Source organism: Canis lupus, chromosome 8, assembly GCF_048164855.1.
Source record: "Canis lupus baileyi chromosome 8, mCanLup2.hap1, whole genome shotgun sequence".
NCBI lineage: Eukaryota > Metazoa > Chordata > Mammalia > Carnivora > Canidae > Canis > Canis lupus.
This window is the reverse complement of record NC_132845.1, coordinates 71,728,156-71,745,902: the sequence shown is the minus strand read 5'-3', so window position 1 is coordinate 71,745,902 and position 17,747 is coordinate 71,728,156. Positions and strand designations below refer to the sequence as shown.

General features: G+C 54.8%; 1 protein-coding gene across 3 annotated transcripts in view; it reads right to left on the bottom strand.

Moving 5' to 3' along the window:
* Window positions 1–1,841: 1,841 nt before the first annotated feature.
* CLIP2 (CAP-Gly domain containing linker protein 2) overlaps window positions 1,842–17,747 on the bottom strand; it is a 72,099-nt gene continuing 56,193 nt past the window's right edge. The window contains exons 11-18 of one of the 3 annotated variants that reach the window (XM_072837501.1): window positions 16,233–17,168; window positions 13,632–13,689; window positions 12,015–12,098; window positions 10,911–11,067; window positions 8,753–8,912; window positions 6,986–7,171; window positions 6,580–6,642; window positions 1,842–3,888 (exon numbers count right to left, since the gene is read on the bottom strand). In XM_072837501.1, the coding sequence (XP_072693602.1) occupies window positions 3,877–3,888; window positions 6,580–6,642; window positions 6,986–7,171; window positions 8,753–8,912; window positions 10,911–11,067; window positions 12,015–12,098; window positions 13,632–13,689; window positions 16,233–17,168 (1,656 nt within the window). In that variant the 3' untranslated portion in view covers window positions 1,842–3,876. The remainder of the gene's footprint in view (window positions 3,889–6,579; window positions 6,643–6,985; window positions 7,172–8,752; window positions 8,913–10,910; window positions 11,068–12,014; window positions 12,099–13,631; window positions 13,690–16,232; window positions 17,169–17,747) is intronic. The other 2 variants (XM_072837503.1, XM_072837502.1) reach the window with 2 other exon arrangements.

Sequence of the window (17,747 nt, the reverse complement as noted above, 5' to 3'; positions counted from 1 at the left end):
AGAAGGAGGCTGAGGGTCAAGGAGGTGGAGCCAAGGGCTTGGTCTGCAGGGTTGGCATGCAGGGTGGATGTCAAGGAGGGTGGCGGCTGGGCTGGATGTCAAGGATGTCCAGTCTCTGAGCTCTTTCCACACAGACCCCACATCCCACCCCAAACACACACACACAGGGTCAAGGCCACCCCTCCAGCCCTTCTAAAGCCCTCCTGCCTTCCTAAAGCCCCCACCCCCATCCCACTTCCGAGCACCAGCATGTGAACCCCTGAGGACAGGACACTCCCACACTCAAGTTGGGTATCTCATGCTGGTTCAGGGGTCTTCCTTCCTTCTGACACCTTCTGGATGCCGACCCCTGGGCAGACAGACTCGAGAAGTTCCTTCCTCAAGATTCAGGCCCTTTGGCAGCTGACCTCGTGTCCCCCACACTGTCAGTGCTGGTGACAGTAAGCTGTGTGCTGCAGGCCTCTGCCTGAGGTCAGGCCCCCCACTCTCCCTGTGACCGTCCCTGCCTGCTGGCGTGGGAGCCATGGCGGGAGGTGTTCCTTTTTTCTGACCACAAACCCTCAGTGTGCAGTTCCCACTGAAGGCTAAACCAGTCAAAGAAATGCTCCCCCAACTCCACACCCTCCCCGGGGCAGGGTGATACATTTAGCGCCCGCAGCCACCACCCCATTTCTGTGACTGGGCCTGGGGGGCAATGAAAAAAAACCAGAAATCACAGTAGTGTTTGATAAGCCTGGAGAGGAAAGCATCTTGTTTGCAGAAGCTCTTTGAATTTCAAAATGCTGGGTGGGTAAGGTCGGTTCTGGAAGGACAGAGCCCAAGAACACTCGAGGCGGCCGAAGCCAAAACCAGGGGGCTGTAGAAATCTATCCAGCACATTATTGTGATGGATACTGCCGATTGCTTCCTATTTGTTGCCACCTCCAGGCCCATCTGCACCCCCTCCATCGGGGCTGTGTGTGCCCAGGGGCCGGCCTCTCGCCCTGCAATAGGCTGCTATGCTCGGCTCCGGGTTGGGTTCAGGCTTGGGGAGGGGCAGCCGGAGGAAGGCCGGAGAGCTGGGGGCATCACTTTCCAGCATCTTCCCACCTGGGGTGGGATCCTCTGGACAGCTGCAGTTCCAGCCACAGCTGCTTTGCGATGGTTTCCACGGAGTCCCTGGGGGTCCCTTAGCCCTGGCCGCACCTGTGCACACAGCCCTTTCCTCAAACTCTTCACCCAAGGACAGTTCCCCCTGCTTCCTCCTTCTCTGCTGACGCAGCGCCTGGGAGCCAGCGCAAAGCTTCCAGACACGTTCAGCTGTTAACCTCCTGTTAACCTCGAGAGGTTTGCATAGTCTCCCAGGGCGGCGGCGTCAAGTGCAAGGCCTATAAAATGACCTTGGAGCTCCCAAAACCTTGACTGTTCACTCGATCTCTGGAAAGCTGGCTGCAGGAGATAGAATTCGCTCTCTGAGGTTCTCTGTGTTCTAGCTGAACTCAGGGAACTCATGTTAGTTCTTCTGCCCATCAGGGAGATTTTTACCTTTTCCTAGGGGCTCCCTCATACTTCTAACAGAGTCGAGTCCAAATCCCCAGCGCTCTCTGGCAGCCTTGCTGAGCCTGCCCCCTGCTGCCCACTGTCTCTGGTCCTCGGCCCATCCCTGCTGGGTTCCTGCTCCTTGGACAAGGCCAGGTCCCAATCTCCTGGACCTCTTTTTTTTTTTTTTTTTTTCCTGGACCTCTTAATGCCAGGCTCTCTGAGGCATCAGCCATTCACAACTGAGTAGGAATTAGCTGGCAACTAATAGGATGAGACTCACTCCTGGCACGCCCACAGAGAAAAGCAGACAGCTCGGGTCCTGGACGTCAGTCACAAGCTTTATTGTCTCGAGCACGGACTCGCCACACTTCAACAATTCCACTTTAGGGAGAACAAGGGTGCGGGAGGGCTTGGGGATGGGGCATGGCTGAGCCTACACCGGCAGGTGGAGACGCTCACAAGCAAATGGTTTCTTTCCACCTGACACCTGCCAGCCGCCCTGGGGGGCTCAGCCCCTCCTGTGTGGGCCTTTGGCTGTTAGTAGACTAATCAGTGCCTCTTGTAGGCGGGGTGAGCTGCCGGATTTTGCTGGAAAGAGTAGTATTTAACTCCGGGTTAGGCCACTAAAGCATCGCTTCTAGACTGTTGTTAATAAAACCGCATGCGAGAGCTACCAGAAGCCAGTGGGGAGTGGGGACTGATGGGACAAACTGGCTGCCCCTCCAGGATGGGCTGCGTTTGGGCAAGGATGGGAGCCATACACACCTGTGCCAAGGAGCACCCAGGAGCCACCCAAGGCACAGATGCCATACCCTTCCTGACGTGCTTCTGGAACGCCTCCGTGGGACAACAGGCTTCCCCCTTAAGGCCCTGGCAGGGGAGGGCCCCGAGTGAAAACTCTCCCTGAGCTGGGGGAGGTGGAGGCAGGCCCTCCGTGGGGACGCTGAGGCACGAGACAATGACCTATGGGTCCTCCAGCTCTAGAGGCTTTTGTATTGGCTTTTCCCACCACACACAGGCCTGGAGGAACTCAGCGGGGCTCAAGGGGCAGAGGGGAGAGGTGGTTAGATGTTTCTTATCACCAATGTCCCTTGGGCTCTTTTCTTGGCTACAGGGGGACAAGGCTTACAGAGTTCTGGGCAGGTGCCTGGGAAGCGAGGGGGCTGTTGGTACATGTGCGTTCTGATGGATGTGCATGGCACACACGTCCTGAACACTTGCCCACGTGTACCTGGGTGTGTACACAGGAACGTGAGCAGTGTGTGTGGGCACGGCACTGCTAGGCTGGGGGCTCGGTCCTAAGGGCATGTGTTCTGGGCACCCAGGCCTGTGCATCTTATGTGGCCCGAGAGCATGGCTGGCCGCAAACACCCCACCCACAGGGCCCCGTGTGTGTGTGTGACCCACTGTGTGGATGCCAAAGTCAGTGGGTGTCTGTGTCAGAGCCTGCGTGGGTGTGTGGACAAACAAGAGGCCCAGTTTTGGAACATCTGGTCAGCCCAGGGGACACCACGTTACTGCCCAGTCAAGACCTGCCTAGAGCCCTGGGCTCCCCGGTAGCCGCCCTGCCCCAGCTTCGAGCCAGGCCCATGGCAGGGGCGAGGGGAGGGGCTTCCAAACTCTCCTAATACTGTGGCTCCTGGCCTTGGTGGTGACCCTCTGGCCTGCAGCTTGGAGCTATGCATATGAGTTGGTGCTGGGGGGTCGAGGAGGGGAAGGACCTTGCCGCCCAACAACTTGAATCTGGGCCTTACTAGGTAGATGGGCTGGGGGTGGGGGGCTTGTACCACTGTCTGTGGGGACAAGAAGCCTGGACACCACCTAGCCTGGAAGTGGCTGCAGAAAAGGGGGCCCCACCTGGCTCCCGAGGACTGGACTCCCCTCCCTGGTGCCTAGCTGGGCCTCCTTGGACTCTTTCCCGGGACGTGGCTCTCTGGGGTCAAAGGGGAACCCGGGAGAAGGAAGAGAAGAAAGGGAGGCAGGGACATGCCCGGGGTGCCAAGATGGTCCGCAAGGCAGCTCCTTCTGGGGAGAGGGGGCCTGGCCAGATCCCCTCGGCCTCCCCCTCAACAAACTCTGGAAACTGCTGGGGTATCCGGGGTGTCCAGGCCAAAGGTCCCGGGGGCCAGGCCAGGACTGTACCGCTCTCTGTGGAAGGTCGTGCTTGAGGAAGCCTCCTGGTCCGGCAGGTGGGTCAGGGATGGGGGATTGTCCGAGGCAGTGGGCACGTTATTGTTACAAACACTGTTCTTGTCTCCAAAGTGACAGTCCTGGCCCCTGCCTGGAGGGGGCGCCACCGGGGCAGGCTGCAGGGGCTCTGGTGTGGACGGGGCCGCTCCATGGGATCCCTCAGGGTCAGTGCTTCTCCTGGAGAGAGGAAGAGCTTGATTAGCAGGTGTCTCCAGGAGGGGTGGGGATGGGGGTGTCATAGGAAAGGGGGTGGGTGGGCTGTATGCCTGTGCCGGGTAGCTGAAACAGCATATGCAAAGGTCTTGGGGCAGAAAAGTTTCTCTTGCCATGTTTGGGGGGCTTGGTAAGACAAGAGGCGGGGTGGGAGCAGGTGAAGGGAAGAGGCGAGAGCAGATGGGTTTTACAAAGAGCACGGGGCGCCTGTGTGGAGGCCGGATCCAAGGCAATGAAAACTGGAGTGGAGACTCCTGGCCTCAGTTTTCATGTCTGTAAACTGGGATGAGCCCATGCGCCTTGCAGGGTTATTGGAGGGACAGAGCCACACAAAGTATGAACATCACCCATCTCCGCTGTTGGCAGGTCTGGTGTAGGGTCCCCCCCCCCCCCAACTCTCTCTCTCTGCCTCTTACCCACAGGCCTGGCTCCTGGCAGAGTTGGCAGCCAAGGTTCTCCTGCCTCTAAGGGAGCATGGGGGCCAGGGGCTCCACTGTCCCAGATGGAAGGACCTGCGTGCCTTCCCATGTTCCAGCCTCACTCGTGCAGGTCACATGGCCAGCCAGGGACAGAGCCGGTGCTGGATTCCTGTCACTTCATCAGGCTGGCACTGGGAGTCAAGTGGGTGCCTGTCACACTGTGGGTGACTCCTGGGGTTAACTGTGGGGTGGGACATGTTAGAACATGACAGTCAAGGGGCGCCTGGGGGGTGCAGTCAGTGAAACCTCTGACTCTTGATTTCAGCTCAGGTCATGATCTTAGGGTCCTGAGTTCAAGCCCCAAGCTGGGCTACACACTGGCCATGGGGCCTACTTTTTTTTTTTTTTTTTTTAAGATTTTATTTATTCATTCATGAGAAACACAGAGAGAAGCAGAGACATCAGCAGAGGGAGAAGCAGGCTCCCTGCAGGGAGCCCGACGTGGGACTCGATCCCAGGACCCCAGGATCACAACCTGAGCTGCAGGCAGATGCTCAACCGCTGAGCCACCCAGGTGCCCCTGGCATGGGGCCTACTTAAATAAATTAAAATTTGGGGTGCTGGGTGGCTCAGGTGGTTAAATGATTGCCTTAGCTCAGGTTATGATCCCGGGGTCATGGGATCGAGTCCTGCATTGGGCTCCCTGCTCAGCAGGGAGTCTGCTTCTCCTCCCCCTCTGCCCCTCCCCTTGCTTGTGCTCTCTCACTCTCTCTCAAATAAATAAATAAAACCTTAAAAATAAAAATAAAAAATAAAATAGGATAAAAATAAAATATTCTGGGCAGCCCAGGTGGCTCAGCGGTTTAGCACCGCCTTCAGCCCAGAGCCTGATCCTGGAGACCCAGGATCGAGTCCCACGTCGGGCTCCCTGCATGGAGCCTGCTTCTCCCTCTGCCTGTGTCTCTGCCTCTCTCTCTTTCTGTGTCTCTCATGAATAAATAAATAAAATCTTTAAAAAATATATTCTGTAAAACAACTAGGAGAGAATCTTGAATATGGACTATGCCACCTATTCCATCAAGATGCTGCAGGAGGTGCTACTTTACAGTCATCACGGTCATCACAGTGAAGACTGCTCAGGCAAGAGTCATCAACAGATGCTCAATCCAGGGTGTGCTTTGGGGAGGCGCAGGGTATTCATGGGATCATAAAGTCTCTCTCCACAGACTGCTTGTTAGGAAAAAACCAGTCACTGTACAGTGGAGAAATCAGACAACATCTTGACCAGGTGATCAAAATTCACATCAGGAGTGAGGGCAGGTGGACATCATGTCCCTCAAGCTGTGAGGCCCAGAGAAGGACACAACATTGAGGATGTATTCTAGCCTGAAATGCATAACCTGGCTCAAATCACAAGGAACCATTAGCCAAACCCCAAATGAGGAATCTTTGCTTAAAAAAAAGGAGCATGGGGAGCGCCTGGGTGGCTCAGTGGTTGAGAGTCTGCCTTCAGCTCAGGTCACAATCCCGGGGTCCTGGGATCGAGCCCCACATTGGGCTTCTGGATCAGCGGGGAGTCTGCTTCTACCTCTCCCTCTGCCTGTCTCATCCCCCTGCTTGTGCTCTCCCACTCACTCTGTCAAATAAATAAAATCTTAAAAAAAAAAAGCCAATCTTGGTCATCTCTTTGAGTATCTTCTATTTTGGGTTTTCCCCCCAAAAGTTTCCTAATAGGAAACCTAAAAACTTTTATTATAAAAGGTTTTGAAAAAGAAACAAGGCTAAAAGACAGGGATCCCTGGGTGGCTCAGCGGTTTAGCACCTGCCTTCGGCCCAGGTCGTGATCCTGGAGTCCCAGGATCAAGTCCCACATCGGGCTCCCTGCATGGGGCCTGCTTCTCCCTCTGCCTGTGTCTCTGCCTCTCTCGCTCTCCGTGTCTCTCATGAATAAATAAATAAAATCTTGAAAGAAAGAAAGAAAGAAAGAAAGAAAGAAAGAAAGAAAGAAAGCAAGAAAGAAAGAAAGCTAAAAGAGCAGATGATGGCTGAATTGAGTGTGACCTCCCTGGGATCCCAGCACGTGAGACCCCACTGCAGAGCCTCTGGCACAATGCACCTCTGTGATTTAGGTGGCTTTTCAGGATTTTTTTCTATGGGGAGGTCAGCCGTGGTCCCAGGGTGTGGGAGGGCCGTGGGTGTGGCAGGGTGTCCCCCGGGGGGCCAGGGCATCCCTTACCTCTTGCTTATGGCCCTTGTCTTGCTGGTGGATGCCGTTTGCGGAACTGGAATTGCTGATGGCCTGTTAAAGAGTCCCGGGCAGGGGCTGAGCGAGGGTCACCAGGCGGCAGTTCCCGCTGTGGCCACTGGAGGGCCGGGCCTCCCCCGTGGAACCATCAGAGGCTCTTCAGAATAGGGGTTCCTGGGCCCCAAGGGACCAAGGCTCTCAGGGCAAGGCTGCATCCCCAGCTGAATCTGAGCTCTTCAGGATCAAGCCATGTGCCCCCCTGGGCTGGGACCCCCAGAGGACGGGGCTGAACCTCCCCATCCAGACCAGGGTTCCCAGGACAGGGCCACGCTTCCCGAGGACAGCGAGCACCCCATGGCTCGCCCCCTGGCCAGCCCAGCCCTGGCCCACGGCTCACCTGGGACTTGTCGGGGCAGCTCCTCATGGCCTCCATGAGCTTCTCCACCTGCTGAGCCTGGTCCAGCGCGTCCCGCAGCGCGTCTTCTGTGCTCATGAGCTGGTGCTGCAGCCGCAGGAGCTCGGGGGCCGAGGATGGGTCAATGAGAGAGTAGCGCCTCTGGTCCGACAGGGACTTCTCTTTGTCCTGGAAGCGGTGGGGGAGAGGAAGAGAATGTGCGTGAGCGTGTGTGTGTACGCATGTACGGATGTGTGCATGTGTGTGCCGGGAGAACGCACGCTCTCCTCTAGGCCCACCCTCTGGCCCATTTCATCCCCGGGTCAGGCCTTCCTCCCTCACTCGAGGGTCCCCACTTAAGTGTCCAGGAAGGTCCCCTGCCCTGAAATCCCAGCTGGCAGATGCTTCCCATTCTCCAGGTCCTGAGATCCAGAAGCACCTCCTGTCTTTCCTTCCTGTGGCCCCACTCCCTCCACACTGCGTCCATGTGTGTTCCTTCACCCCCAGAGCCACAGCCACACACCCCCAGAGCCCTTGCCCTCCAGCACATCTGAAGTCCTCCTCAGAGCCCTCCTCCCCTCTCCTTCTGGAGCTGCTCCCTGCTCATCCCGGCCCTGGAGATGCACCTGCCAGCCTCCCTGCTCCCACACAAAGCTACTCTGCTCTGCCCCTGCACCAGTGCTTCCAGATCCTTCTGCTCCACTCTGTTCTTCCATCCAAAACTCCCTCACTCCAGGGAGTGTCTAACCACCAAGCCCTTCCCTAGTTCTCCTGTGGCCCTGGGGACAGTGCAGGGGGGCACAGGACAGGCTGCCTGGGAAAGTTTCCTGTATGAACTCGACCAGCCTGGGCCCCATGGAGATCACCCAGAAAGGCACTGCCCCCCACCCCAGGAGGCTCTGGGAAAGTCTCAGAGAATCAAGACCTGAAAGTCCTTGCGGGCCCCAGGACCTTGTCTTCTCCAGAGTTATGCCCAGACTCAGAGCCACAGGGGCAGCAAATGGCCCTGGAATCTTGCCTGCTGGCTAGGCCTGCCAGGACGGGAAGGGTGTGCAGTGAGTGACCCCGACCCCCTGACCCTACAGGAGTCTTGTGCCGCCCTCCTGCCCGTGAGGCCTCCCTTCTCCCGTCTCCTGCGGTGGCTGAACCCACCAGCTGCCTGGGAGGGCAATGAGGGGCTTTGCAGCAGCTTCCCACAGCAGCAGGGCTGTCTTCCCGGAACCTGTCCTGTCCACACTCTGGATTGACGAGGCCCGGTCGCTGGCCACAAGGTTGTCCTCCATGCTGACCACAGGGGGATGGGTGGGGACGGTTCTATTCTGTGCTCCCATCATTTCTCGTCTTTTGTTCCTGATGGAGGAGCCTCAGCTCTAGAAGCTCAGTGTTAGAAGGAGCTCCAATAGGTCCCATCTCCTTCCTGAAACTGATGCATGAATCCTCACTGCAAAACCCTGAGGAAGGAGCTGGTTTCTGGTTAATTACTACCCTAGATGGGGAGCTCACCACCCTGCAGGAGCCCATCCTAGCTCTGGACACTGGGTCTTCAGAAGTCTTCCACACGGTCAGCCACGATGTCTGCAAAGGGGTTGCCCACGGCCCCTCCACCAGCTACATCACTGACCGTGCCTGTGATTCTACAGTATCGTGCACCTGTCCTGGGATTTGACTGTCCCTGGGATGACCCCAGGAGGTCTCCAGTCTCCATGGCCAGAGTGGCCTTCGCCCACCCTGGCATTCCCCCTCCCCCAGGCTACCCCCTTGCCTACGCACCAGCCCAGTCAGCTTTTCTCGCAGGCTCCGGATGTCATCCTTGAGTTTCTGCTCCTTGATCCTCCACTCAGCCTTGTGGAGCTCACGGCTGAGGTCCCTCTCCGGCCCCGGGGAGTGGCGATTGGCCTCCAGTAGCAACACTCGAAGTTCGTTCAGGCTCCTGGCGGGGATCGACAGATGGCACACAGAAAACCTAGTTAGCCCTGACCCTCTGCTCCCATGTTCCAGAGATATGCCAGGTGCCTACAGGCTGACCACCCTGAGGGGGGCACTGGCTATCAAAACAGTACCTGTGCCAGGAGGGGCCGCAGTGGAAACATGGAACATGCAACCATTTGGTGACAGCCTGAGAGGGGTCGGGATTTGGGGATGGGATCATGGTTAAGGGGACTGGGCCTTTTCTAGAATGTTTTTTAAGTTTTTAAAAAGAGACAACAGAGCCTTTAATTAAAAATTAAATAAAATGTGAGTGCCTGGGTGGCTCAGTCAGTTAAGCATCCAACTTTTGATTTCAGCTCAGGTCATGATCTCAAGGTCATGAGACTGAGCCCCAAATCAGGCTCTGCACTCAGCGTAGAGTCTGCTTAAGATTCTCTCCCTCTCCCTCTGCCTCTTCCCTCATGCACATGTTCATTCACTCTCTCAAAAAGATAAAAAAAAAAATAGAGTACGTTTTAAAAAATTGTTTAAAAAATCCATTTACCCAAGAGCCCTTGTGTAGCAAGATATTCTATTTTTTAAAAAAATTTTAATAAGATTTTTAAAAAAGATTTATTTATTTATTCATTTAGAGTGCACGTGTGCAAACACAAGTGGGAGAATGGGGGGAGGGAGAGAATATCCAAGCAGACTCCCACTGAGTGTGGAGCCCAATGTGGGGCTGGATCCCACAAGCCATGAGATCAGGACCTGAGCCGAAACTGAGTCTGACACTTAACCAACTAAGCCACCCAAGTGTCCTTAACATTTTATTTTTAAGGGATGCCTGGGTGGCTCAGAGGTTGAGCATCTGCCTTCGGTACAGGTTGTGGTCCCAGGGTCCTCAGATAGAGTCCTGCATCAGGCTCCCCACAGGGAGCTTCTCCTTCTACCCGTGTCTCTGCCTCTCTGTCTCTCATGAATAAATAAATAAAATCTTAAAAAAAAAAAGTATGAAAAGGATATTAAGATACTCCTCTCTTTTCCAACTACATAACTATGTAAGCCCAGATTTTCATTATATACTTCAAATCATTCAAATTGAATGCAGAGGAAGATGCGAGAATCTTGCTGTCCTCTATCAAGCTGGACATTCAAAAGAAATTTGCACAAATGTAACACAATGCCATTCTTTTCTGAAAGAAAGAAACTGAAAACTGAAACAGTTTTTGTTTTGGAAAACGGTTACTTTTTATCAAAAGAATATTATTTATGGGACCAACTGACTTGTTACAGTTTTTTTTTCTATTTTTTTTAAAGATTTTATTTATTTATTAATGAGAGAGAGAGAGAGAGAGAGAGGCAGAGACACAGGCAGAGGGAGAAGCAGGCTCCACGCAGGGAGCCCAACGTGGGACTTGATCCTGGGTCTCCAGGATCAGGCCCTGGGCTGAAGGCGGCGCTAAACCGCTGAGCCACCAGGGCTGCCCTACAGTTTTTTTTTTTGTTGTTGTTGTTTTAAGATTTTATTTATTTATTCATGAAAGACAAAGAGAGAAAGAGAGGCAGAGACATAGGAAGAGGGAGAAGCAGGTTCCATGCAGGGAGCCCAATGTGGGACTCGATCCCAGGACCCCAGGATCACGCCCTGGGCCCAAGGCAGCACCAAACCGCTGAGCCACCCGGGCTGCCCCAGGCTTCTTGCAGTTTTTGAGAGCTCTTTGGAAATCTTCCATAAGTTTGAAGAGTTTAAAGGGGTCCCAGAGACTAAGACTTTTGGGAACCACTAGTCTTTCTTTATAAGCTCTGCTTGGAGATCTGTGTTGAGAAGGATTCTGAGGCTTCATCTGAGCTCAGCAGAGGAGCACGGCGATCACTGGTGAGGCCAGCCACCTGTCCCACCTGCCCTACCCCTGCCCTACCTCCAAGGACAACTGGTTAATGTCAGGTGGAGTGGGGTCAGGGTCGGGGGCAGGGTTAGGGTCAGGCAGGCTGCCCACACCACCCATGGTCAACTCACCGCTCCTTTCTGAGCAGCTCCTGGCTGATGAGGACCAGCTGGCCTGAGGCGTCGTGGGTCTTGCGGGACACAGCTTCCAGCTCTGCCTCCAAGCGCCGTTTCTCCTTCTGGAGGGCATCCACCTTCTTCTCTCCCGACTTGCACTTTGTCTCCAGTGCTGAGGGTCAGGCGGCGGGGAGAACAGAGAGCAGAGAAGTCAAGACCTCCGTGGAAATCTGTCCCACTGGGGCAGGGGCCCAAGGCCTGGGCTGGGAGCTGGTTTTCTTGGAGACCATAGGGACACAGTTTACTGTGTGGTGTCTCTAGTCCTGCAGAGCCAGACAGCAAGGGACCAAGAGAACAGCTACACAAAGCAGGCCACAACCCCAAGCACAGCAACGTGGGCCCTCTGATGTTGGGGAAGCAGGCTACCATTCCGGAGACAGGACCCAAGCATTTATGTGGTGTCCTGGGCAGGGGAAAGCTAAATCTTCAACTGAGCCTTGGAGGGGTTTGAGGTCAACTGACCTTTGCCAGGACCAATTAGGCCACATGGATAGAAGTGGGGGCGGGGACCATTTCGTAGGATGGGGGGCAATCTCATGGACACCACCATTGGCATTCTGGCAGACAAGAAGTAGGGCCAGTTCACAAAATCACAAATTCAGACCCATGCTTCTCCCCAGGCCCCCTGCCCACCCCGCATCCCCCACCCCATCCTGGTGTCCTCTGTGTCTTGTTCACTGTTGTGGCTGGCATCCCCCCACCCAGGCCCCAAGTCTAAAATCCTGGCATTTCCTCATTTCCTCCAGAAAGGGGCTGGGGGCACCTACGCGAGATCTGTATGATCTATGAAGAAGTCAAGATGAGAGAGAGAAAGTGGATAGAAATGCAGAACACAGACAGCACAGAGCTGGCTCGGGAGGAAGAAGCCAGCTAGGGTCCTCGATCATCTCGTGGAGGACGTGGGGGCTCCACCTTCCTGCTCGCTGCTGCTTAGGTGTAAGTCTAGTGCAGGGGGACTGGCCCACGTCGCCTTCTCGAGGCAGAGCACCCTGACCCACCCACTCCACGCCCCACTGGCATGACCGCCCCCCGCATCTGCCCGGCGGGAGGGAGACTTACCACTTACTTGGGTCCTGAGCACCTCGGTCTGGGACCTCAAGGCTGTCACCTCCTTATCCCTCTTGTTCAGCTTGTCCTGTAAGCCTAGGGAAGAAGGGAGAGACAAGGGGTACAGTAGGTGAGGGGGTGGCCCTCCCACAGGAACCCGAAAACAAGGCCACGCTTGGCCTCTAGGATCCAAAGTCCTCCCCACATCAGCCCCCTCTCTCTGGGTGACCTATTCTGAATAAGAAACTCCAACACTTTGTGGTCTCGGGCCATTTAACTCTCTCTTAGTCTCAGTTTCCCTGAGTGAAAAATGGGGATCATAATGGTGCCCATGTCACCCAGTGTGTGTCCAAGAGCCTTAGAACAGTCCTAAACAAGATAATCTATGGAAAGTGCTAGAAATGCATATTTCTGAAAGTTACTTTATAAATTTACCAGAATACCAATAAAAATACCAACAAAATTTCAGCTCTTGGGAAACCAAATTTGCGGGTTCTAAGCTCACTTGGAAAAAGAGCAAGACTAGCCAAGAGAGTTTGGCAGACACTTCTTCAATGAGTTAAACACAATTACCATATGACCTAGCAACTCCTAGGAGCACATCCCAAAGAACTGGAACAGACACTTGCCAAAGACGTCCACGTGTGTGTTTATGGCAACGCTACTCACAACAGCCAAAAGGTGGAAACAGACCCAATATCCACCAACAGGTGGATGGATAACAAAATGTGATGGATGCACGTGATGGAATATTACTCAGCCATAAACAGGAACGGAGCACTGACATATGCTATGTTATTGAACCTCGAATGTAGTATGCTAAGCGAAAAGAGCCAGACATAAAAGGCCACGGACTGTATGAGCCATTTATATTCAATGTCTAGAATAAGCAAATCCATAGACAGAAAGCAGACCAGTGGTCATCAGTGGCTGGTAGAGGGACGGATAATGGACATGCGGTTTCCTTCTGGGGAAATGAAAATGTTTTGGAACTAGATAGAGGTAGTGATTGCATGACACTGAACATACTAAATGCCCACCAAATTATTCACTTTAAAACAGTTAATTATTTTTTAAAAGATTTTATTTATTTATTTGACAGCAAGAAGAGGGAGAGGGAGCAGACTCCCTGCTGAGCAGAGATCCCGAGATGGGGCTTGATCCCAGGACTCCGCGATCATGACCTGAGCTGAAAGCAGACGCCGAACTGACTAAGCCACCCAGGAACCCCTAAAACAGCTAATTTTATGTTAATGTTGCATCAATTAAAAAAAAAAGAACCAAAAGAATTTTGAAAAAGCAGAGCAGGAAGGACTAGTCCTACAGTGATTAAAATATAAATAAAGCTTAGGGATGCCTGGGTGGCTCAGTGGTTAAGCATCTGCCTTTGGCTCAGGGCGTGATCCTGGGGTCCTGGATTGAGTTCCACAATGGGCTGCTCCCCACAGGGAGCCTGCTTCTCCCTCAGCCTGTGTCTCTGCCTCTCTCTGTGTCTCTCATGAATAAATGAATAAAATCTAAAAACAAACAAACAAAAACAAACCCAAACAAGTAACAAGAGTCTTAGCACAATGCCCAGCACTTCATACACTGAAAGCCCAGGGTCCCACCCGGCCCGCAGCCACTCACCCTCTATGGTCTCTTTCATCCTGACCTTCTCCCCTGAAATGTCGTTGGACTCAATCATCTGAAAGAAGAGCCTGGTAAGGGGGATGCTCAGTGCCCGCTCTTGCCCCCTGCCCCTGCCCACCCAGCCAGCACACCTCACCCCTCTACAGATTGGCTCTCAGGGACTGGATACAGTGGCAAGGAGCACAGATGTTCTCCATCCTGCCTTCCTGACAACAGAGGACCCCCCTCCTGCTCCCAGTGTCCCCCATGGCTGTTTGTGCGACTTCCACGTGAATGTCTCCCACCCCTTCCTTTGTTGAAAACATCTATTATATTAAACACATGTCTCCTTCCCTGGGACGCCCGTGGAGATTAGTCCTGGAAATCTGTTTCCGTCATCATCCAGAGGCAAAATCCCAGCCTTCGTTTCCCATCCATAAAGCAAGCATTGGCTGCCACAAGGCAGTGTATACAGAGCATGCCCTGGGCCAGCTCCCAGTGGGACTTTAAGAAATGCTACTTCTTTTCCTCCAAGACTTCTTTTTAATAATAAACCCAGAAGCCACAGAAAAAGATCAATTAAGAAAAAAAAAATCTGGATGGCAAATACCAACAGGCTCCTGATGGCTCCTGGGAACAAGTGTCCAGCCTCCCGCCCAAGCTGGCTGTCCTCTGGGCCTGCAGTTAGCAGATCAGGGTGGCACAGAGCTGAGTAGGCAGTCACCTCCATCAACCACCTCTCATACTTCTGTTCACACATCCCAACCCTTTTTAAGTCTCAGCCAGTTGTCCCTGCACTTAAACCTTTGCATCTGAGAGTCATGTGGGTCCAGAGCGAGGCTCCATGTGTGTGGAAATCCAGAGATGGGCCTTCCTGAGGTCATCGCCCACTCCTTGGCCTAAGGTCTGTGAGGCAACTGAGGGGAAGGGGGCTGTCCGAGGGAACCACAGCAGTCCAAAACTTCCTCTGCTAAGGGACCCTCTCTGCTCTGAGCAGCCAACCAGGCCATGTGCACATAAGCTGCTCTGGGGCTGTTCCATTACCCTCTGCCCAGGATCCTGGGAGAGCACTTGTTAAAAATGGTCCCTCCCTGGGAGAAGAGGGCAGAAGAGATGGCTGCCACAATGGGACGGCTGCCACAGTGGGACGGCATGGCAGGACACAGGGAGAGCTTTTGGAAAAAAAGCATCTGTACTTGAGGCTCCTGAACACTTACTGCTAGAAGTTATCCTAGTGCAAATGCACAAGGGAAATGGGAAGGTCAAGAAGCCCTGGGGCCTGTATCGAGGCAACGATCATACTGCTTGCTGTTCTTCATATAGGATTTGCCTCATGTCACCCTGAGCACCCTCTGTCGGCCCTCCAGCAGTGGAGCTGGACTTGAACCCTGGCAAAGTTTCTGTCTCAGTCTTGCTTTGCTCACCTATGAAACTGAGCCAACATCGACCTTGTAAGAGTTAAGAAAAGGTGAGGCAGGTCTTGGTACAAAGTTTGGTCAGAGCTACTCAAAAGGCCCTTCTAGGCTGGTGGGGACACAGCCACCCAAGCCTTGGCCTCCCCAGCGGGCTGAGCCATTTGGAGGACTTTGTTTGGAGGACTTCTAGATTTGGAGCAGAACCGATACTGGTGGCAACAGCCTCTCTAGAGCTATGCCCCTCTAGCCTCCCAGCGCCCACTCGGGGGACCCTCCACACTCGGGCCATTGGACTGTTGCTGTCTCATCAGCACTGGCAAAAGCAATAGGCACCTGGGTGGCTCAGTCAAGCATCTGTCTTTGGCTCAGGTTATGATGCCAGGGGTCCCAGGGTCAAGCCCCACGTTGGGCTCCCTGCTCAGCATGGGGTCTGCTTCTTCCTTTGCCCCTCACCTTGCTTATGCTCTCTCTCTCTCAAGTAAGTAAATTTTTAAAATCTTTTTTTTTTAAATTTTTTTATTTATTTGTGATAGTCACAGAGAGAGAGAGAGAGAATGAGGCAGAGACACAGGCAGAGGGAGAAGCAGGCTCCATGCACCGGGAGCCCGACGTGGGATTCGATCCCGGGTCTCCAGGATTGTGCCCTGGGCCAAAGGCAGGCGCCAAATCGCTGCGCCACCCAGGGATCCCAAATTTTTAAAATCTTTAAAAAAAAAAAGGACTGGCAAAAGGGGGCTGCCCTCAGGTCACCTAGGTTGGCACTCATGTTGGAGATGGGACACCCCCACCCCTGCCATCACCTGGGGTGGGCAGGGCTTGCCCTCCACACCATATGACCCCCATGGAACTCCTGGTGCTGGCGCCTTGGGGGGTGTCCAGGAGCCTGCACAATGGGACACATCTGGAGGAAGCAGAGAATAGGGAGGAAGCCTATGCCCTGTGCTGAGCGAGATACACCATCTCTCTAGGCCCCGGGTGGAGATGCAGCCAGGTCAGCTCTGGCTACTTTGGGTCCCCACGGTCATGCTGCTCTGCTGAGGAGGGATGAGAGGGACCCTCTGTTCTCACATGTGCCTGGCTGGGAAGAAGGTGGCAGCCAATGCTGGGGTCCCCATGCCTGTGCCCCCCTCCCCCTCCACCCTGCCCCACCCCTGCTCCCGCCCCCACCCCCACCCCCAGCCCAGCAGGAGAAGCATCTGCCTACGTTGCTGTGCTGGGAAGAGCATAGGGACTCAACGGCCTGCAGTCTGTTCTCAGCGACCAGAAGCCTCTCCCGCAGCCTCTCGGCCTCCTGTTTGCTCTGGGCTTCCGACCGCTGCAGCAGCTCGTGGTCTAGCATCTTCTTTTCTGCCAGGGAGATCTGCTCCTTGAGAAACTCGATGGCCTGCGCCTGGCCCCGATACTCCACATCCAGCTTCTCCAGCTCGTGCACCCGCAGCTCGGCATCGCGGCGCTGGTCCTGGGCCTCCTGCAGCTCCAGCCGATGCTGGCTGGCCTGCGCCTCCAGCTGTGTGCGCCAGTGCTGCCGCAGCCCCGCAAGCTCCTCCTGGGCCTCCTGCAGCTTCTGCCGCAGCCCCTCCTTCTCCTTGACATGCACGGCCGTCTCCAGGTCATGCTTGGCTTGCAGGTTGCCCAGCTCCAGCTGGTGCTCCATCTTGATGCCCTCCATCACGGCCTTCAGCTCCCCGATCTCCTTCTGCTGGGCACCCGGGCCCGAGTTCAGGGTGGCCTTGAGGTCCTCCAGGGACTTCTGGTGGTCCGAGGCCAGCGAGTCCAGCTTGGACTTCCAGTTGTCCATGAGCCCCATGTTCTCGCTGGTGGCCTGCTGGACCTTGGCCTTGAGGTCCACCACTTCCTGCGCGTACTTCTCGTTGGCCACCCGGAGCTTCTCCACCTCCGCCTGGTAGGCCCTCAGCGCCTTCTCGTACTTGTCCCGCAGCACGCCGCTCTCCCTCTGGTGCTCCTTGCTGGCGGACAGCAGCCGCTCGCGCAGCCGCAGGGTCTCGGCGGCCTCGGGGTGGTCGGCAGGCGGTGGGCCCGAGTGCAGCAGGCACTGCTGCAGCTCCTCGATCTCGCCGCGCCGGAGGTTCAGTTCCTCCTCCAGCTGCAGCACCCGCGACTTCTCGGCCACCGTGGTCAGCTGCCGGGGAGAGAGGGAGATGGAGGTCGGCTGGCCGGCCCCCAGCCCTGATGGGGGGAAGGGGTGGGGTGGGGTTCATGGAAGGGAAGGGCGCCACCTCCCTACCCTCCACCCCCCTCAGAGTACCAGCTGTCCTCAGCAGCCTTGCCCACCACAGCCTCCAGAGACACTCCCTTGGCTTGGAGCCTGGTGACTCGAGGACCTGACTGTCCCTGTGGCCCTATGTGGCTCAGGACAAATCTGTGGTTAAAAGAAAGCACCCATTTGGGGTTCTGGCTTTCTTTAGGAGGGAATTTGGCATTATCTTGCTCTGGGCGGGTCTGCGGCCGGAATGGGTCGATTCACAGAGGGCCTGTCTGGAGCAGGTGGCCAAAGAAGAGTCTGGTTTAAGGCCAAAGGCGGAACAAAATCAGTGCTCCCAGACCCACCTCCTGCTGGTAACTGAGATCAGAGGCCTCATCCTCCAAAAACCCATCCGGGTCATGATGAGGGTCACAGATTTGGAAACGATACAAGTTTTAAATCTTTTATTAACTTGGAAAAAAGACGTCTGTTTCTCAAGGTGACCTGTAGTTTAGT